The sequence below is a fragment of the Urtica dioica genome, chromosome 2 (genome assembly GCF_054948205.1).
Source record: "Urtica dioica subsp. dioica isolate 48M chromosome 2, U.dioica_male_clone48M_v1_H2, whole genome shotgun sequence".
Classification (NCBI taxonomy): domain Eukaryota; kingdom Viridiplantae; phylum Streptophyta; class Magnoliopsida; order Rosales; family Urticaceae; genus Urtica; species Urtica dioica.
Genome location: NC_142757.1, coordinates 34495988 through 34518775, shown reverse-complemented (window position 1 = coordinate 34518775; position 22788 = coordinate 34495988). Strand labels below are relative to the sequence as shown.

The 22788-nt window shown below is 38.7% G+C and overlaps 2 protein-coding genes across 3 annotated transcripts; both read right to left on the bottom strand.

Moving 5' to 3' along the window:
- Positions 1–8: 8 nt before the first annotated feature.
- On the bottom strand, positions 9–2496 carry LOC149404520 (phosphatidylglycerophosphate phosphatase PTPMT1-like). Its single transcript, XM_089606853.1, has 6 exons — positions 1887–2496; positions 1519–1641; positions 1319–1412; positions 941–1023; positions 769–858; positions 9–683 (listed from the first exon to the last, which is right to left on the bottom strand). Exons 1-6 carry the CDS (start codon positions 2073–2075, stop codon positions 300–302), a joined length of 963 nt encoding a protein of 320 aa, XP_089462979.1. The 5' UTR covers positions 2076–2496; the 3' UTR covers positions 9–299.
- A 17408-nt stretch (positions 2497–19904) lies between these two features.
- On the bottom strand, positions 19905–22146 carry LOC149404519 (Tetratricopeptide repeat (TPR)-like superfamily protein). 2 transcript variants are annotated; one of them, XM_089607338.1, is made up of 2 exons: positions 21653–22143; positions 19909–21534 (listed from the first exon to the last, which is right to left on the bottom strand). In XM_089607338.1, the coding sequence occupies exons 1-2, from the start codon at positions 21772–21774 to the stop codon at positions 20541–20543; spliced, it is 1116 nt and encodes a 371-aa protein (XP_089463464.1). In that variant the 5' UTR covers positions 21775–22143; the 3' UTR covers positions 19909–20540. The 2 variants fall into 2 exon arrangements, with proteins under 2 accessions (XP_089463463.1, XP_089463464.1); XM_089607337.1 differs by having other exon boundaries at positions 19905–22146.
- Positions 22147–22788: the final 642 nt, after the last annotated feature.

Sequence of the window (22788 nt, the reverse complement as noted above, 5' to 3'; positions counted from 1 at the left end):
AAATCCACTTCACTAAAAGGGATAGATATATCGGATATATCCAGTGAGATCCACATTCAGGGTCACGTATTACAAGGGTGTGAATCACAGTTGTGAAAGCAAAATGCTCAAACTTTGAAAGTTTCTTTCATGACTTGATTTACAGGTGGGAAAACATCTTATGCGTGTGCCTAGTATATGGACAACATCCTTACATGCAGTTTTATGTACATAAATGAAAAGAAAGAAAGAAAAAAAAAAAGTATAACCGAGAAAACCCGAAGTACCATGTATGCAAATTACGAGACCCATTTTCCTTCTCAGTAGACGCGAATGTCGACGCTAATGTCTCCGATGTGGTCAGCGATTATTGAGCAGCTGGTCTCCCTCTGCAACTTCTCTCCCGAGGCATGGCATCGCAGCCACAGGCACGAGATTCTCTCTAAAGCTGCCTGGCCAACGACACGAACCCGACAGACCACACTCAGATCTGCCCATATCTCCCTCCCCACCACTGTGGTCGATTCGAGGCTCGATTCGTAACCCTCAAGATCCGTATTCGTTATCACAACAACAGACCCATCGTCAAACGCAATCATATCCTTGGAACCACTTGGTCTCGGAGCTTTGTATACAAAATTGTTCATCGGGTTGCTATAGATGACTGCTTTTTTCATCTTCATAAAATAATACTCCTGAACAGCCTGAAATCAAATTCAACCAATATTACTAAATAACATCTCAAAATTCTTCCAGAGAGAGGATGGATTGGAAAATATCTAAGCTCACCTTCCATTGAGAAGAGGCTAAAAGGACTCGAGGCCGAATAGACTTCACATATTCATACGCAGAATCAGGTGTCATCTGTTTGTGTTGTATCTGCAGAATTTCGAAAGGTAAGAAACCAGAATATCCATTATTGATTGTCACCATGAAAATATTGATTTCTTTTATAATTTACCAGGTAACAAATAACAACTGTTGTGCTGCGCCCCCGTCCAGCTTTACAGTGAACATATGTAGTGCGTCCAGATAATGCATTTTCTAAGTTATGATATCAACAAATTAGATCAATTGATAGTCATTAAAAAAAAAGTATAGAATCAATTATGCAGTAATTTATAAATTACTCTATGTGCATTGTCAAATTTAAATTTGATTAAAAAGATTTAAGCTCCTGTATGGGACATGAAATAATTATTTATGTTCCACTGTATTGACTATTTTATCTTGTGGGATTTGAATTCATCGTTGACAAATTATACACTATACCCTGAATGACCCCAGTTAGAAAATGACGAGTCACACCGAGAATAGTTTAAAGAAATTAGAAGTATACCATGAATAAACTCCACACCACGGCATAAGTGAGTCAGTGATGGTGCAAAACAATAATCTCTTGTTGAGATGACCAAATGGTCAATTCCATAAGCCTGCCAAAGTTAAGAAAAACAAGTCAGAAATAGAAAGGAAAAAAAAACACCAAGACGAAAATTAGGAAACAAATTTACAGAGAAAAAATGAGAGAAAAGAGCTCACATGATATAGGGCCGTTGGAACCAAAGTCTCATAGGATTCATTAAGTGTCACAACGCCACAAACTCCGGCTTTCTTTAGGCACGGAACATGTGCGGGGAACGGCACAGCACCTAATAATAGATGCTGAAGATAAAACAAATACAACAATTATTCTTATTTATAAAACATATATAAAGAATCAAACATGGGTAACTGATTCAATGAATCAATCGAAAAATTATTGCCAGTTAATCGTTTCTATGGAGAGCCCTCTTAAGTACAAGAAAGAATACACTTCTATACACATACACCACAGTTATAAGCACGTATAAACTAATCGCAAAAAAAAAAAAATATATAAATGATTGAAAGTTTAATCTTATATATACCTCGTCGATTTTATCCCACCAGCGAAAATCAGACTGAATCGAATTCCTGACGACATTATAAAGCAGAGTCGGGTAAAAAAGCGCGCGAGCACCAGCACCAACCAAAACCCTTTTGGTACCAGAAACGACAGCCTTTTTCTCGTTACGACTTTCAAATTCGTCTCCAACTTTCAATTCCTCAAGATACATGACCTCCCAATTCAAACAAAATCGATGAACACAGCACTACGATTCCCAGATATCTCACGTACAAACAAAAGTCATACGAATAAACCCTAAAGTTTTCACAGAATTAAGAGAAACAAAACCTAAGATTACATACAACCGGGAACGAATTGGACCAAACAACACAGAAATTGAAATCCCTTCGAGAAATTGCCAGCATATTCAACGCGCGGCCTGGCGTAGAAATCGAGATAGGCAGATCGGAGATTGGAGATTTGGGGAAGAATCTGGGAGTCTCGAGAATTCGGACAAACCCTAGACCTTGAATCGCTTTCGCTTGGATGAGAGGTAACGAAAATCAAATTCCACTTTCACGTTTCTACTACTTTTTCTCTTTCCTCATTGCCCAACAACCTTTGGAAATGAATAGACTCAAAGAGAAAGAGAGAGATAAAATATTAATTAATGAAACGGAAATGGTGTGATGACGTGAAATTTGAGCGAGGATTGGCATTGGTGAGGTAACAATCACCTGACTGTCAGATTTCAACCCTCAAAGTCGTTGCACGTGTTACATGCTGCTGCTAGGTGAGCGCGGATAGGCTTTTCTTTTTCTATCTTTAACTAGTTTTTTAGTATTAGCATATTATAATGATAATAACAAGTAAAATTTGTAGAGGTTAATTTGTGTTATCAAGATTTGTAAACAATGGACACCAAAGAAACCGAAAATTAAGAAAAAACCCTTAAAAATCATAAACGAATAATAAAATGTAAAAAATTTATTTTGTACATTGATTAGACTTTCATGGGTAAATAAGACTTGCGTGCGCTTTCCAATGAAATATAGAGACACATATAAGGTGAAGGAAAATAAATATCAAAGAGAAACTAATAAAGAAAATATAAAACTAACATACACTCAAAATAATGTATGTTATTGATATAGGCTACGTTTGTTTGGGATTAAAAAGCCTTGTTTTCGTTTTTAGAAAAAAACAAAACTGTTTATCCGGTGATTGGCAAAACTGTTTTTACAAAAAATTTCAAAAACGTTTTTAGATTTTGTACATGAGATAGAAAAGCTAGGATTCTTAACTTTTAGAAAAAGTGTTTTTAAGTTTCCTATATAAATTACTGTAATATCATCGTAAAAAATATTATTTATATATATATGTATATAAATAAGCATATCAATAATTATTATTTAATTATTAAGAACATAACTATTTTAGTTTTTTTTACTATAATATATTTATTTTACCAAACGCTAAATCAGTTTTTGTTACCATAAACAACTGTTTTATAAACAGTTTACCAAACACTTTGTCATTTTTTGAAAAAAACAGTTTTTTATAAAAGCTTTTTTTTTTTTAAACAAAGCTATGTCAAACGGGGCCATAGTATAATATAGCATTAGTAATTATGATTATAAAATAACATAAAAAAAATTACACAAAATATATTGATGAGAGAGAGAGGAAAAAAACAATATATATAAAAAAAATACAAAATAGATTGGAAAAAAACTAAAAAAAATAAGAAAAAAAAACGAACCAATGAAATATGGACACATATAAGGTGAAGGGAAATAAATATCAAAGAGAAAAAGAAAGATAATCTAATAAAGAAAATATAAAATTAATATACACTCAAAATAATGTATGTTATTGATATAGTATAATATAGTATCAGTAATTATGATTATAAAATATAAAAAATTATACAAATATATTGATGAGAGAGGGAGGAAAAAAAACAATATACATAAATTTTTTTTTTACAAAATAGATTGGAAACCCCCCCCCCCCCCCCCCCCCCAGGCAAAGGCAAAAAGAAAAAAGAAAAGAAAAAAAAAAACTAAAAGGTAAAGAAAACCCAACCGGCAAAGGCAAAGAAAAAAAAAAAAAAAAAGGCCGCCACGTGTCGCCTCCTGGAGACGCCACGTGGCGGCCCCAGAATGAAAGTTGAGGGAGAGTTCCTCTTTATTATCTATGTTATAGATTCAGTTTTTAAGCACGCCATTTTATAAAATATGTTGGTATTATTAAAAAAAAACTATGGTTAATTTAAGGGCCGACTAAACAAGTAGCCAAAACAACACATCTACTTTAAAATTATAGTCCAACTATTAACATATTTAAGAAAATAGTCAATTTATCATGACAATATTCCAATATTTCAATAATACCATTAAGTTAACATTATTAACTATCATAGTAAATATCATCAATAACAAAAAATAAGTAAAATCTAATTAACAATAACAGAAACCACAGTAAATCTTATTTACCGTAACAAGAACGACAGTAAATCTTATTTACCGTAACAAGAACGACAGTAAATCTTATTTACCGTAACAAGAACGACAGTAAATCTTATTTACCGTAACAAGAACGACAATAAATTTTATTTACCGTAACAAGAACAACATTAAATTGGCTATTCTCTTAAATAAGTGGATAGTTAAACAAATGAGGTCAATGGTTAATAGGATTAACTATCCAAGTTAATATGATTTAATATCTTGATACGCAAAAAAAAGTAAAGACTTTTTAATGTTTTGTACAATGATCGGTATACTCAATCATTTTCCATCTTCCTGATATACTTGGGACAAATTGAGGTTAAACGATGGATAATCTGCATCATCATCCACGATATGCTCCTCGTCTTTATCTTTTTTCTTCGGTTTCTCTACCGCGGAACCGAAAGCTGTCGTATATGGCGTTGTAGTTTTGCTGCTTGGTTTTCGCTCCCTTTTCTTCTCCAGTATTCCTACAGCATTATGTTCTTGTTGTTCACAACTTGTAGCTATTGCTTTCAATTTTGTTCGTTTACTTGCTCTTCTTGGCTACTCCTTTTTGTCCTCGGGTTCCATTGCATTTTCTTGCTGCAAAAACAAATTGTTTGCATAAATATTTCAAGGTTATAAGATAGTTAATTCAACAAATATGAGATAGTAAATAATATTAACCTTTTGAGTAAATCAGTTTAACTTCGTGCTCTTCGATGCCGGTGATTTCTTGCTTCGACACCGGCGATTTCTCTGGCTCCTCCGCCATTAATTCACCTGTAAGCAATATTCATTATAATCCAACACCTTAACCAAAATCATACAATCAAAGCCAGAATTATGGCAAATATTCAACAAAACCAGATTCAGAGATTGATTTCCCATCCCATCCACTCTTCCCACTCACATTCATCGTCGTAAACACCTATCGTTCGGTCATATTCAGATTCATCAACAAAATCTCAAACACACTTGTCTCTCATCTCAAATGCCTCATTACCATCTCAGTAATTACAAAACCCTAAGTTATCTGTATGCTTCGTTGTTATTACTGCTAATTAATCTTCATCTCTAAAATCACGATTAAGGTTTGTGAATAATGGAGGACTCACGTTGTAAGCTTTGTTGATCATGTGAAACTGAACTCCGGAGTTGCTTTCTCCGCATACATCGGGATGGTACTGCATAAATTGAAACGGAGAATCCAAAATTAGTTTCCGAAGAACCCTAGATGATTCGAATCTTTTAGGCGAAATCAATAAAAGAAAAAAAAGGACTGAGATCGAACCTGAAGGACTGGCTTTCGAAAGGCCTTTTTGACCTCCGATACAGAAGCGTCGTGTTCGATCCTCAGAGTCTTGTACGAATCGGCAACGACAAGTGAATAGGAAGCTCGACGGAGTCTTGGCTGTGCTCGTTTGGAGTTGCGTAGGTCTTCCCGAACCGCTTCTTGAAGAGCGAGAAGTGGTGGTGCTCGTCTACCACGCCATCGGAGTTCACGACCTGCCTAATGAGAGCATCGTCGCCGTCGGAATCGCCGGAGAGAATCTCCGACGAGGCGTAGCAGAGGAGAAAAAGGAGAGCGATGGAAAGAGAGAATTTTCGACGAGTCGTAGCAGAGGAGAAAAGAGAGAGAGAGAGAGAGAGAGAGAGAGAGAGAGAGAGAGAGAGATGGGAAGAGAGAATCTTTGACGAGGTTTGTGGACGAGCTGATTTGGGAAAACTGATTTGGACGATGCTTGTGGGGGTATTTTTGGTAACTGAATTTCACACTAGCTATTGTTTTAAATAAGTTAATAGATTGACTATAATTTTAAATTACTCATTATAATCAGGCTAGTTCTTAACAAATCTCTTAATTTAATTGAGAGAGCTTTTTCTATTATTTAATAATAATGATAATAATATATGTGGGGGGTCAAAATTATTCTTTTGATAATAATTAAAATTATTAGACCTTGAGAAACCTGATAAACAATCATTTTTCGACCAAACAATATTCGGATTTGGCCCAAGTAAAATTATTTCATCATAGCGAGCTCTTTCCTAAAATCCAACCAACTCTTGGCAGTCAACACACGAACCTCGCCAACAATACCGGATCGAAGACGACTACAACCAACATTCATTCAAACAACCAGGCGACGTGTCAAGAAGGGAATGACATCGTCAAGTACGTGTCCCCGACAATTCTGCAGCTCAACGCATTATAAATTCCCTTCTGACAAGAGAACTCGCACATGACTTCGGGCATTCAAATTATTATCATTCCCTTTTTCTATCAATAGTCTTTGTAATCTTCAGCTCGTCAACCTCGCTCTGTAACCAATTATTCAAAGTTTAATAAAGCATTTTATTCCTATTTATATTTACGTTCATTATTTACGTTTAATAATTCGTGTCTATTACAAAGTCTTCTGAGATCCATTAAATAAAACAAAACAAAAATCAAATAAATATTCGTTTATCACAATTTTCTTTGTGATTGTTGATAGCTCGGATTCTGACATCAACAATTTGGTGCCGTCTGTGGGAAGCATCAAAAGACCAACCTCGAAAGGAAATGAGTTAAACTCGATATAAAAAAACAATCATCACTATGTCTGCCTCTCTAGATCGCACAAACGCTGAAATCGAGGCCCGAGCCCGAACTCAAGCGATCTTAGACATGCTAGAAAAAACAAATTCGACGAATAGGAGGAAAGACACCGAGCCCTAAGTTCTCGTGTGGACAACCTCACGACCCCTCCCCCGTCTATTCCCGGCTTGCGAGTTGAGACAGAGAAAAATACCAAACAAGGTTCAGCCCAAAATGCGATCTCGACCGTGCAGGCTAGCCAAGTTCCACCACCAGACACTCGCCTGGATTTCAGTGGAATACGTGTGATCCCGTCAGGCGCATACCCGGTCTTTGGATCGGGAACAACCTCCCAGATGAATTGGGCTTCATCGTCGATCGCTCAGGTCGATCCAAATTATCTACCTCTACCTCCTCCAGGCGGATCCCTTTCTGGATCCACCTTGGGCAACCCCGACGGAATCCCTACCAAGCACCAAACGGGACCTTCCATCCCCCAGGGAAGAGGACCGTCCCTAAACAGTTTGGAGTCCATCAAAATAAACCACGATGATTCAGTTTCGTGGAGGGTTTCAACTGCCCCCAATTGATCCTAGCATGGACGAATTTGAAAAATATAAAGAAGCAATCGCAGCAGAATTTAGGACCGTTCACTCAAAAGTTTCACAGTACGACCAGCTCGGCTCCAGAAATTGACCGACTTGTCGCCGAAATTGGACGAACCATGTTCACCAAAAGGATCACTGATATGCTCATTAGGGATGCGGGGAAGGTTCGTTTACCTTGCTACAATGGTACGTCGAATCCAAAGGCTTACATGATGTCCTTTAGAATTGCGATGGGACGAACTCAATTGAGATACCATGAACGAGAGGTGAGATATTGCTAATTGTTTGCGAAAAGTCTCTACGGGTCCGCCCTCAATAGGTTCTCGAGGCCGGAAGCTAATTCTGTCGATAATTTTACGTAATTATCGGCGACCTTCCGTAAGCATTACTCAATGGTACCATGGCCGACCTTTGGGGCGTCCAGCAAACTGACTCCGAGTCTCTGGAAGAATTCATGGTCCGTTTCAAGGAAGTATGGGAAAAAATATCGAACATTGACAATGATTCAGCCTTGACAGCACTTAAAAACGGACTCTGGCACGAATTCAAATTTCGTTTGGAAATGACTGTCAACTAAATATGAAATTTTAGTTAAATGGATAATTTATATTTATTTCTTAACCGAATTTAACCGGTTAAAATTAACCGCTCGGTTAATTCTAATAGAAATTTCGGTTAAAATTAACCGAGCGGTAAATTTTAACTGAGTAAATTTTAGGTTAACCTAAGTCAACCAAAAAATTTTATTAAATAATAAAATAATAAATTGAAAACTTATTCTGTTATAAATGTAATATTGCCGTGGATATATGTTTGAATATGCAAACTTAATATATTTATGTAGCCAGCTATGAAACTCCATAATTATAGCATATTAGCATTCATAATCGGTACATTACAAATTTATATAACATATATAATAAAGAGCACCTCCTCTCCAGGCGGCGACAAGTGGCGGCCTTAATTTTTTTTTCGGCCTTTAATTTTTTTTCATCTCTCATCAATATATTTTGTATACTTTTTTATTTATATTATTTTTTCTCTCTCTCTCATTAATATATTTTGTATAATTTTTGTTATGTATATTATAATCATAATTACTAATACTATATCATACTATATCAATAACATACATTATTTTGAGTATATGTATATATATATATATATATTCTTCGAAAAACTATGTGGTATTAATATTACACGTAGATTTTATATGTTATTGTTTGATATATAATACACTTTTTCAATTTAACATAACAATACATATTATTAATATAAATATAAGAAACTTTTCTTACTTTCTATTTTTCTATATCTTTTTTTTATAATTTCTTTTATCAAAATTTAACTTCAACTTTTATTTACCTAATTTTTTTTTGTCCATAATACTTTTAAGAAATCTGATAAATAGGAAAACATGCAATATTTTGAAAAAATATTGAATCATAAAAGAGTATTTTTTTCTACCTTTTGTTACTTTTTAAAAATCATTGATAACGATTTTGCTAAATTTAATTTAATACAATTAAAAGTCTTCAACTTACTCGATTTTCCTTATTTTTATTTTCCAATTTTTATTTAATAATAATAATAATTTTGTTAAATCGCGCGTTGCGCGTCGTTGAAACTAGTATTAAAAATAAATGTGTGCAATAATGACCATTGATGTTGGTAACAACTAACAAGAGGAACAATCAACGTATATATAGGGAAAATAACACATTTATACCTTGTGTTTTAGTGAAATGTCGAGTTTAACCCTCGGTTTTCAAAAATGTCGAGTTCATACCCTTTGTTTTACTAAAATGACGAAATTATACCATCTGTTTAATTAAAATGACAAAATTATAACCTGAAATACACAACAGTAACACGAATATTCTTTTTATTGACTTTTCATTGACGTTGACTATAATATTTATATATAAACACCAATTATCTTTATTCATTCGCTTCATATATGTAATTTATTTAAAAACTAAAAAATAAACAACAATTTCTTAATCGTGAAGAACACAGAAAGAGGCAAAGGGGTAAACATCGATAGTTGATAGTCATCAAAATCGCATATTCGAACAGAGAATCCAGGATTTAGAGTTACAATTCAAACACGGAATGAAGTCATTTCTTAAGAGGTATGAGTTTTATTATTTAATTTCAATTTTAAGGCTATTTTTATTTCAAAATTGAGAATTTGGAAGTTAGGATACTGATTTAGATTTGATTTGGTTTTTCTTATATAAGAGTTAATATCAATGAAATGGAGATTTATGACGCTGTTATTCATTTCAGGGTATAATTTCGTCATTTTAGTTAAACAGATGGTATGAACTCGACATTTTTGAAAACCGAGGGTTAAACTCGACATTTTACTAAAACACAGGGTATAAATGTGTTATTTTTTAGGCAGGAATCGTATTAAATATACAACTTTTAATTTTCGTGGATTAAAATAGAGTAGTCAAACATTCATCAATATTTTTTCAGAATGACGAATATGCAAGTTCTAGGAATTAATGTATTTGAAAAAAGCAATTAATTGACGTCAATTTATTACTTTGTATTTTTTTTGAAAAAGCCAAAAAAAACGGCCATTAATGTATAATGGTTAATTCGGTTAATTGCAATTAATTTGTTTTAGGTTAAATGTTAACTTATGAGCGAGAATTTGGGTTAACGGTTAACTTTGGTTATCCAAATTTCCAGCTTTACCATCAACCATCCCTTAACCATCAAAGACGCGATTCATCGAGCTTCCAACTTCACGAAAGAAGAAGAAGAAGCCAACTTGTTGGCCAAGAAGCACGCAGCCGCCAAACGACCCCAAACTAAACAGACGAGTACCTGGACACGACCTGAAAATGGGGGAAATAACCCTAGAAAATGAAATTTTCAAAATATCACAACTGAGGCAAGGAAACAGAATGCGCCTCCAAGTTTCGCGCTCTCTGTGAACGATGAAGCAAAAGATAGTGGATTCCAGGGAAAAATGGACTCAGCATCCCGACGCGTACTGTGATTTCCATGAAGGAAATGGCTATGCAACCATCAATTGCGAGACCATGCGGAAAGTCTTGGCAGAAATGTACGTAAAGGGCAAGCTGAAGGACGTTTACTTGGGGCCTCCACCCAAGAAGAAGAACTTCAACTCTCGAGGGAGAGGAAACCCTTTACCCAAACGGTCTAGGCCTGACGAAGAGGGGGAGCCGAACGCTCCCCCAGCTCAGACTAAACATCGGGTTGACTTTGTCATGGGATGATCAAAACATTGCAATGACTCCATCAACACGATCAAGACGCATCAGCGCACCCTGAAAAACGTACCTAGCAACATCAACCAAGAAAATGATGTTTCAATCATCTTCTTGGAAAGCGAGATGGAAGATATTGTCAGACCCCACAACGACGCACTTATGGTAACCCTCGATGTATAAAATTGCGAGGTCGCCAGAATTCTAATTGACAACGGGATTTCTGACGACCTCATCTTTAAGGATACCCTCAAGAGGATGAACATCGACGAATCAGAAACCGAGCGAGACTCTGTCAAATATACAGGATTCAATGGAGTTACTACCCCTTCCATGGGGACAATAAGGTTACCTGTCAAAACCTCGGGAATTAACAAGCTCGTATAGTTCGCGGTTTTAGACTACCTATCACCTTATAACATCATTCTAGGAAGACCTTGGATACACAGGTCTCCACCAGGGTATCCGCTTCCCCGCCCCGAATAGGATAGGAGAAATAAGAGGAAACCAAACAGCCACGAGGAGTTGTTACATGGCAAGCCACAAACTTGTCGAACCGGAAGAAAACCTCGATCCCACGGAGCTTAGCGAAGCCGAACCACTCGACGAACAAGACTCCCTCGGGATCGAGATGACGATTCAAATCCAACTCGACTGCACAGATCCCAACAAATACGTCGGGATCGGGGCCTAACTCAAGGGTGATCTTCGGAGAGAGTTGATTAATTTCCTTAAAAAGAATAAATCATATTTCGCATGGACAACAGAAGACATGTCTGACATCAGCATCGACATCGCGTCTCATCAACTCAGTGTCGATCCTAGTTTCAAACCCGTAAAGCAAAAAAGAAGCAAGCTCGGTCTCGATCGGGCCAAAGTCATTAACAACGAGGTCGACAGACTTTTGGATGCCGGCTCAATCCGCGTGGTAAAATATATGGATTGGCTGGTTAACACCGTAGTCGTAAAAAAAGAAAAATGGCAAGTGGAAAGTGTGCGTCGACTTCACTAATTAAAATAAGGCATGCCTTGGACAGCTTTCCACTGCCCCACATCGAACAACTCGTCGAGGCGACAGCGGGACACAAAATGTTATCATTCATGGACGCATTTTCCAGGTACAACCACATCCTGATGCACCCCGACGACCAAGAAAAAACTGCGTTCATAACGGATCGAGGGACTTATTGTTATATAGTGATGCCTTTCGGTCTCAAAAACGCCGGAGCAACCTATCAAAGACTGGTAAACGAAATGTTAGCAGAAAAACTAGGTAAAACCATGGAGGTTTACATTGACGACATGTTACTAAAATCTCTACGAGAAAGTGACCACGTTCAGCACTTAAGAAGAATGTTTTGAGATACTCAATAAGTACCAAATGAAACTAAACCCCGCGAAGTGCTCGTTCGGAGTAACATCCGGGAAATTCCTTGGTTATCTGGTAACACAAAGAGGAATCGAAGTGAATCCGGATCAATTGCATGCTCTGAGAGAAATGTCGTCCCCGCGAAATCGGTGAGAAGTGCAGAGGCTAACTGGTCGTATAGCCGCACTAAACCGATTTATTTCTCGATTGACGGACAAATGCCTTCCATTTTACCAACTCCTGAAAGTCAATAGAGAGTCGAAATGGAACAATGAATGCGAGAAAGCATTCGAAAAATTAAAAAATTAACTTGCAACGCCACCAATCCTTATGAAGCCCGTAGAAGGAGAACCACTCTACCTCTACGTAGCCATGTCCCATGCGGCAGTAAGCGGTGTCCTGGTCAGAGAAGCCGTGGAGATCAACGACCTGTCTTTTACACTAGCAGATCAGTGGTAGACGCCGAGACCCGGTACCCCGCTATGGAAAAACTGGCTTTGGCAGTAGTCTCGGAAGCTCACAAGCTACGGCCTTACTTCTAATCTTACTCCATAGTGGTGATGACAACCCAACCACTCCGAACTTTCCTTCATAGCCCAAAAGGTTTTCGCAGATGTGCACGAGGGATAGTGCGGAAGCCATGCGGGAGGACGTTCACTCACCATAAAAATTAAAAGACAGGGCTACTTCTGGCCCACAATGATCGCAGAGTGCGTAAAACACTCACGACATTGTGACCAATGCCAGCGACATGCCCCAAACATCAAACAGCCCACCGAGGAACTCTCCTCGATCACGACACCATGTCCGTTTATGAAGTGGTCTATGGATATCGTGGGACCGATGCCCGTCGACCTTGGCGGACTTCGATTCCTCCTGACTCTGACAAACTTTTTTTCCAAATGTGTCGAGGCGGGCGCATTTGTTCCGATAAAAGATATCGACGTAGAGTCCTTCATCTGGAAAAACATAATCTGCCGTCATGGAACGCCACAAGAAATCGTAGTAGATAACATGGCGCAGTTTATTTCTATAAAATTTAGACAATTATGCTTCAACAACAATGTCGAACTAAAGATGTCCACTCCAAGGTATTCTCTGGGAAACATGCATGACGAAGCAGCAAATAAAACCATTGTGAATTCGATCAAAAAGACACTTACAGTAAAAAAAGGACGGTGGGCTGAAGAACTACCCGGAGTCCTATGGGCATATCAAACTAGCCCGAGACGACCTATTGGGGAAACCCCTTTTTCCCTATTACACGGTGTCAAATCCGTGACACCAGTCCAACACGAAGTCCAAACCTTGAGGACGATGCGAGCCCTTGAAAACAAACACGAAAATGATCGGTCGCTATACGACTCACTTGAGTTCGTCGACGAAAAACGAGAACAAGCGATGATCAGGTTGTCTCAATACAGACAATCAATTGCCAAATTCTATAATAAAAACGTCAACACGCAAAAATTTGAAGTAGAAGATTTAGTTCTTCGAAAAGTTTTTCAAAACACCGCGGAAACAAACGCATGGAAGCTCGGTGCGAACTAGGAGGGTCCTTATCGAGTCACCCTAGTCGTCCATCTCGGAGTCTACGAACTCGAAACACTTGGAATATGAACATAACTATGATTTGCTTGATCCTTACACAAGGGTACGTAGGCAGCCTACTTCACAAGCGCAGCCCTAAATAATAGAAAACCCCTCATTCCAATGTGGTATCGAAGTCGAATGCCGAGCCACCCCGGGCTTCGGAGCCCGCACTCTGTAAATTAGGCGAAGAAAGTACTTGAACTGATCCATTTTGCAGATACCTTGCGACGTAGAAAGAGAGCGCAAACCTTGAAATGTCTATCATAGACCCCTATTTTCTTTTCATCATGCAAGAAAGGACGAGCGAGTCTATGCATTCGCGAACGGCGAGGTAGATATCGAAATCACCTCCGCATCTGCCCTAAACAGCGACTTAGGGACAACCTAAAAGTCGCTGTAATGATTTCTAAGTATTTCCGAGGTCTGAAGAGATCTAAAATTACTTAGCAAATGTATAAAAATCTATAATTTCTAAGTATTTGCGAGGTCTGAAGAGATATAAAATACTTAGCAAATTTATAAAAATCTATAATTCCTAAATATTTAAAGTCCTAAAAGATCTACAATATTTAGCAAATTTATAAAAATCAATAATTTCTAAGTATTTGCGAGGTCTGAAGAGATCTAAAATACTTAGCAAATTTATAAAAATCTATAATTTCTAAGGATATGCGAGGTCCGAAGAGATCTAAAATACTTAGCAAATTTATAAAATTCTATAATTTCTAAGTATTTGCGAGGTCCGAAGAGATCTAAAATACTTAGCAAAATTATAAAAATCTATGATTTATGAGTATTTACAAGGTCTGAAGAGATCTAAAATACTTAGCAAATTTATAATAAAAAAAATCTATAATTTCTAAGTATTTGCGAGATCTGAAGAGACCCGAAATACTTAGAGAATCCTCGAATACCGACAATCACGTTATCAACAAAGTTATGGATACTAAACAACAAGCATTCACAAAAATATAACATCCACAAAATAATAAAGGCTATCGAAGCCTTAATTGTATCAAAATTTAACCAAATGCCCAAAACAACGGGCCCTCAAAAATAATAAATTAGTCTAGAAATGATCCAAAATGACTTTACAAATAGAAAAAAAGGGAACACAAATAATTTCTTGCTATGAAACACTCGGGGGAGTCGGGGTCGAAGTCTCGGCTGTGCTCGCTAGGGCTGGCGGGGCCGAGGTCGAGGCTCTGACTCCTTCGTTCTCTTCATGGATGGTCGAGGGGATTAGGGGCTGATCCAGATCCGCATCCTCTCCAATTTCCGCGTGTTCAACGGGAGAATTTTTAGAGTAGGGAGTCATGGGAGCCTCGTCCACCTCTGGAAGAGCCGCTGCCTTATATTCAGCAGAATATCGGGCGATATCCCTATCCGCCGCCTCAACCTCCTCCGACCTGTCGGGCTGAATGCCATCCATGATCTCACTGATGAGCTCTCGGTTGCCCCTGCACTGCTCAAGTTCCTTGAGAATAATGATCGCCTCATCCTCCTTAGCCATGCGAGCTTTGAACTGGGCAATCACCGACTGATACTGCAGCGCCGACGCCTTCTTGGCAGGACGAACAGCTTTCTCGACCTCGGCATTAGTTGACCTCTTGACCTTGGCGACTTCGGCTCTGGCATATTCGAGCTCACCCTCTAGCCCCTTGCATGTGACCTTGAGTTCAGCGCGAGTCGCCTCAATGACTCGATAAGAAGTCTCGACCTTTTTGATATGGGCGTAAAGCCTCGCTATCAGGTCTTTCTTTGCATCAAGGTCAGCGCCATGCATCTGCACCTCGAGAGCTACGTTTGTCGCATACTTGAGCTTCTTCATCGTCGCATGCTTGGCGGCCACCTCCTTCTGAAGGGCTTGGAACTTCTCTTTCATAGAGCTCAGCTCGTTCTGGAGAGACTCCGTACCTTCTTGCTCCTTGGCGAGGTTGGCACACTTAGCCTCCGCGTCTTGGACCCTCTTCTCGAGCTTCAATATGCCACAGTTGAATTCCGTCGAGATCTAAAATAGAAGGAAACAAAATTTCTACTTTGAAGTTAAAAATTTAGTCGACAGCTTACCTTCGTGATATGCCAAGCCATCGTCTTGTACCACAAAGGCTCGAGAAGCCCGGGGACCTTGGGCATGGGCGCGCCGGGATCAGAGACCTGGCGAATGAAACCGACGGAGGCGCAGTTGTCATCGCAAAGCATCCAGTCCTGAGCAAACCGGAAATAGATCTGGTTCCTCTTCATGGACCGGGGCCGTGCAGGAACCGGGACCGAAGCAAAATCAGGACGCCCTTCAGTTCGCAAGTGCGAAGTCGTGCCCCCATGAGGAAAGTTCGAAAACCCCTTTTTTCCCTTACGAATGAAAGCGTCCGTCATAACTTTGCCTTCCTCATCTTCCTCATCTTCTCCCTCGGCCACCTCGATGACCACGTCCTCGGGTTCCGGTTGATATTCCATCACTGCCTTCCCATTTTCCTCTCTTCTTCTTCTTCTTCTTCTTCTTCTTCTTCTTCTTCTTCTTCTTCTTCTTCTTCTTCTTCTTTCCTTCCTTCTTCCCTTTCTTCTTTTCCTTCTCTCTTTCCTCGTCCTCTTCCTCGGACCCTTCATGACCTATGGTCCTCCCCGATGGTGCCTTCCTTTTCCTCGGCACCTCCGTGACCGTGACGCCAACAGTAGCGCGCTCCCCCTCGATCACGTGGTCATCGGATCGTGGGACCTCGCCCAAGGCGACCTCGTCCCCACTAGCCTCGCTAGCTTCTTTCGCCTTCTAGCCCTCCCAGGAGTCGACCGAGACAATGGGGATCGAAGACGCAAGAAGCTCCCTAGTTATCCTGACTTCCATGTCGTTCGCGACCCATTCGGAGCAGAAGGGACGCAGATGCCTTCGCCGCTACCTCAGCCCTTCTCCTCTCAGCACGCGCGCTCATCTTGACGTTCATGTTGTCGTTTACACCCGACGAGATATCGCACTTCGAAGTAAAAAACATTAAAAAAAACATATATATACATATATATATATACATATATATATATATATATATATATATATATATATATATATACTCGATCAACAAATAAGCATAAGAGAACTTACCCTATTCGTTCTCGTAGATATCGGGGCAAGCAATTGGTGGCCACAATCCCACTTCGGTGAAACGGGGAGGAGTTATCGAGTCCCAGGCGACGCTGCCTTGACGAACTCTTTTAAGCTTGAACTCGAATTCTTCGTCTGATTGAATAGACTTGACCCGCCCTGAACAAGAAAACCAAACGCGGGTTAGGAGCAATATATATATGTATATATATATATATATGAATAATAATAATTTCTTTTGCTTGGCTCGCCGGCTCAAGCCGATCTAAATTGGCCAACACGGCCGCCCAACGAGTGCTTATTAAAGGCAAAGAAAAAGTATTTGCACCCCCAATACGCGTCTTTCCGATGGAGTTCCTGTAGGACACCTCGCTGGCTGAACTTCGACAAATAGAAACACCTCAGATCTTGCTTTGAGTTGGCCTTCACCACCGTGAGATGAAGTAAATCCATCACAGTGAGCTCGCCGCTTGTTCTTCGGTGAGGACAATAGGCCCGTGGATCATCCAAAAAAAGTTCGGACACATCTAAGGGATGGATAATTCTAACGTCTCGAGAAAAGTCTAACAAAAGGGATGAAAAGGAAACCTTAGCCCATATTTTTCTAACCAGATTTCATACATTCAACAAAAATCGTCTACAAGGGTGTTGGCTGTAGCCCCTAGAGGTGGAAGAAGAAGATGGACTCTCTTTGGATTCGGTATTTCTTTTTGTAAGCGAGTAAGTCGCTGGAGGTGACTTCGATGTTTTTCAAAATATCCTCGTTTCCTATCATAGAGGATCTGGCCGATGTAGACCCCGAGGTCTCTGACTTCGTCTCGGGTTCGTCATTCTCAACTATGAACTATAAGAATAAAACTAGCAACTACGATAAAAATGCGAATGAGATCAAACGAAGTCCTGTGAACTTTAAACCAGATCAAGCAAAGTTCTACGAAAACTCAAGCGAGACTCCTAAAGAACTTTGAAATAAATAGAGAGAAAAAAGAACAAGAGAGAGAAAGTGAAAAGAAAAAAAAAAGCGAATAAGAAAAAACTTACTTGATTTTTCTCGTCTCGACGATTTTAAATGAAAGTAAGAATGACTTTTGAGTTCGCTTATTTATATTGAGAGAATTTTTACCTGCTTCTCGAAAATATTTCATGATCACAAATCAAATCATATCTTTTAAACCCTCAATTTCAGCGAAGAAGTCGAACCACCCGCATGAGTTTCATAAGCTCCACTGACGTGGCACCACTTAATACGCGTATACAATATCATAATACCAAAAAAATTCGATTCCCACCCCTAATTTCGGACGCGTTAAATCTCCTTCTTCCCGCTTAAAGTATTTTTAATATTCTCACAAATATTAAATGTATTGGGGGCTAATTTTAGGGGTCAAAATTATTCTATTGAGAATAATTAAACTTATTGGGCCTTGAGAAGCCAAATAAACAATCATTCTTCGACCAAACAATATACGGATCTGGCCCAAGTAAAATTATTTCATCTTGGCGAGCTCTTTCCTAAAGTTCAACCAACTCTTGACAAAGTCGCAATCAACACACGAACCTCGCCGACAATACCAGATCGAAGACGACTACAACCAACATTCATTCAAACAACCAGGCGACGTGTCAAGCAGAGAACGAAGTCGTCAAGTATGTGTCCCCGACAATTTTGCAGCTCGACGCATTACAAATTCCCTTCGGACAAGAGAATTCGCTCGTGACTTCGGGGATTCAAATTATTATCTCTCCATTTTTCTGTCGATAGACTTTGTAATCTTCAACTCATCAACCGCGCTCTGTAACCAATTATTCAAAGTTTAATAAAGAATTTTATTCCTATTTATATTTACGCTCGTTATTTACGTTTAATAATTCGTTTCTATTACGAAGTCTCTTGAGATCCATTAAATAAAACAAAAAACCAAAAAATACCATTATTAAAATAAATATACTATTATTTTCGTTTATTTAAAAAATTGAACTTTTCAATTACCCTTACTAAAATAAATATTTATTTATTAGTTTATTAAAAAAATCAAAATCTCTCTTTATAAAAAAATTCTTTAACTTTTTATAAATAAAGATTTTGATTTAATTATATATATATATATATATATATATATATAAAATACAAAATAAATAGTTATTTCATTAATGACATTTTATAATATAATATATTTTTAGGGAAACTATTTGTGATTAAACTGATAAGATATGCGTGATATTTTTAGAAATTGAGATGATAAATTGCTATTTCAATGAAATACAAAAAATACAGTTGATATTTTCTTTTACTAATTTTGACCCAACACTAAAATCTCATCTTCATATCGTTTACTCTCATTTTCTTTTTAAAATACCATTTTATTTTTCTGAATCTCTCTCCCCTTACCAAGATCGCTCGTCGCCTCCCAATATACAATTGCTTTAGCACTGCTGGCAATTGAGATTTGAGCAAAGGTATTTTGATAGGAATTGAGATCGAACTTGCTGACGAGAGAGGAAATGAGTTCTACGAGCTTTCAAAGATGACAAACACGAGCAACGGTAAGACGGGGAACGGTCACCAGAGGCGGCGAAGCAACTAATTAATTAGTATAATAGTCAAACATTCAAATTTTCAGTAAAACATTGTCAATATTTTAACACATGATCATTTTTTTATGAGTATTATAAATAATTTATCTTTGTTACTGGTCAGATAAATGCCACCAGAAAATAAAAATTAGTAAATCTACATCACCCTGAACAATTTTTTTTAGAGTATTATAAATAATTCTTTGATCGAAAAATGGAATGATTGAATTTCAGCATTATTATTTATTATCTTATCATTGATTTCCTATAAGTTAACATGACAACAATTTAGTTTTAACTGTAGAAGTAAAAAACTACGTATTTCTCTCTGTTCTGCTTTTTTTTTTGGTTCATTAAGTATATAACTATATTTACAATTTTTTTTATATTACTAAATAACCAACGTTTTATAAATTTTAAGTAAATAATCACGTCCATATATTTACATGTGTAAATTGATGTAAATATCTCACTTTTTTATTGAACTTTTTTATTTCAATAAAAGTGTAAATCAGTAATATCACGTTATTTTTATGGTTATTTACCAAATACTTACGAAACATTGGTTATATAGCAATCTCAAACGTTTTAATTGATTAATTATCTAATTTTTTGTTTTTTTTTCTCTCCCCTGTTAATACAATAAACATCTTCTCTTCTGTGTTTAAAAAAAATTTGATAAAAGAAAAAGATTATGATAAAACTTAGCTTTTGTTTACAATACACTTGTTTACTTTACACAATGGTCTAATACAATGGAAATAGAACAAAACAAAATATATATATATATATATATATATATATATAGAGAGAGAGAGAGAGAGAGAGAGAGAGAGATAACTTTGACAATGCAACTGATCTCATAACTTCACAGTACCTTAAATAGTTGGCGATCAAGAGTTTCAATCTTGTGGCTTCCCAGTTGGACTTGGACCAAACCAGAGGAGATCAAACCTCCTCTTTCCGCCCCGAGATTATGGTGATGCTTAGACCTTCATTTTCATCTTCCCCAAAGGATGCTCGGCGACACATATGCTCTTCTTTCCCTCTTTAACTTCCGTAACTTCTCTCATATGGTTTTACTCATGCCCTGAAGTTGGTAAGATAAAAAAAAAGGAAAGTAACTCTAAATGCTGTTCAAATTATCCCCGGCTTTCTTCATGTATTTCATGATGCTCTTCGCATAAGGACCTCTCGGCAGAACGCCCCTCTTGAGCATCAACTTGGCAAGCTCGGCGGCCTCGTCCATGTGCTCGTCCCGACAAAGCTCCGCCAGAAGAACCGAAAAGACACTCGGGTCGACTCTAAGAAATCCCCCGACCCTCTCGACCTCCAAACACAGCCGATATCCGTCCAACACTCTCCCCGCCGAGCGAACCCCGTTGATGACCACGAAGCTCGCCGACCCGCCAGGAATCAGCCCGTCTCCGATCATCTTCCTCAGACACTCCTCGGCCTCCTCGACCCGCCCGGCCCTCTCTAAAGCCACCACGAGAGAGCTGAGGCACTTCTCGTACGAAACCCCGCCCCTTCCCACCAGCCTCCCGATCAGCTCCCGAGCCTCCTCGACCAGCCCGTCCTTGCACAGCCGTCCGATCAGACAGTTGGCCGTGACTTCGTTCGGAGACAAACCCCGAGACTCCATCCGATCGAGAATCTGCATCGCCTCCGATATCCAACCCTCGTCGCAGAGCCGCTGGACGACGCAAGTGTAAGTCACCGTGTTGGGCCGTATCTCGTCGTCGTCTCCGATCTCCATCTCTTTCACCAACTCCATCGCTCTCTCCGTGTCTCCGCTCTTGCAGAGCCCGTTGACGAGGCTCGAGTACAGAACCGTGTTCAGAGAGCAGCCGTGTCGCTTCGCGACTTCCAAGAGCTCGAAGGCCTTCCCGAACCGCCCGGCTCTGCAGAACCCGTTGAGCATCTCCAGGAGCGAGGTCATGTCTAGATACATATAGCCCAAGCCAGCCAAGTCTCTCGTCAACCTCTCGGCCGTGTTCATATCGCCTCTCCGGCAGAACAGCCTTATGACCACGCCGTACATGATTGAATCTCCTCTCAGCCCGAACTCGGAGGTTTTCCTCAACACCCATAAAGCCTCGTCGGCGAGCTTGGCCTCTCTACACAGATTCAGGACGATCTTAAGACCCTTGACAGTGACCGAACATCTTTCGGCCCTATAAGCATCGACTAAGGCGTGAATGAGGTTGGGGTTTCGATAGAGGTTGAGAGACTTACACGCTTGCGCGTAGGCGTGAGGGCTGTGCCTGTATCCGCGTTGAAGGCCGGCCCACACGAAGAAGCGGAGGGCTTTCTGGGCGTGGCTCGGATCGCACCGTTCGATGACGTCGGTCACGCATTCGGCGTCCAATTTGGCTCCGACGGAGGCTAGGGTTTTCTCCAAATCGATGCAGTTTCGTCGGAGATGGGAGAGGAATTCGTCGGCGGGTGAAGGAGCGGTGGAGAATCGAGCTAGGAATTGGGATTTGGCGGGATTTGGGGATGATAGGAAGCGAGTAACTGAGCGCAGTGTCATGCTTCTAAGTAGGGAATTCTTTAGGGAGGGAAAATTGATTGAAAAGGTTGATAGAGAGAGAGAGAGAGAGAGAGAGAGAGAGAGAAGGTTGGGGGTATGGTAGGAAGTTGAATCCGGGTAATCGAACAATTGTTCTGATCAGCAACGTTGACTCAAATGAGGGAGAGAGAAGTTTTCTCAAAAAAAAAAAAAAAAAAAAAAAAAAAAAAAGAAGAAGAAGAAAGAAAGAGAGGGCTTCAATTAATCAAAGCAACTAAAATACCCTTTTCGTTAGTGTGTCTTCCGAAACGCCAATTTTCATTAGTTAAAAATCAGATTCCAAACTTAACGAAAATAAAGATGACAATTTTAACTAGGGGTGACAATTTGGTCCGGACACGAAACACGAAACGGTTACGACACGATTTAAAGCGGATTTAGATATCAATAAACGGGTCAGTTCTTAATTGGATCGAATACGCTAACACGATTAAATAATGGTTCAAAACGACACGAATACGGTAACACGATAAAAAGCCGATTAACACGATTATTAAATGGTCGACACGAAACACGATTACGACCCGCACGAATATGATCCAATTAACACGATTACGGGTAGTAGCACGATTATGATCCATTTAAACACGATTAATATCATATATGTAAAATTATAAATTTATAACTATAAAAAAAATTATAATTATAAACATAAAATTGATATTAGAAAATATGATGTAATAAAATAAAGTATATTCGTATAAATATCAATTCATGTATGATAACATATAGTCAATGGTATACCGATTGACTTAACGGGAGCAATAAGAATCATAATTCATATCGAACAATCACAATT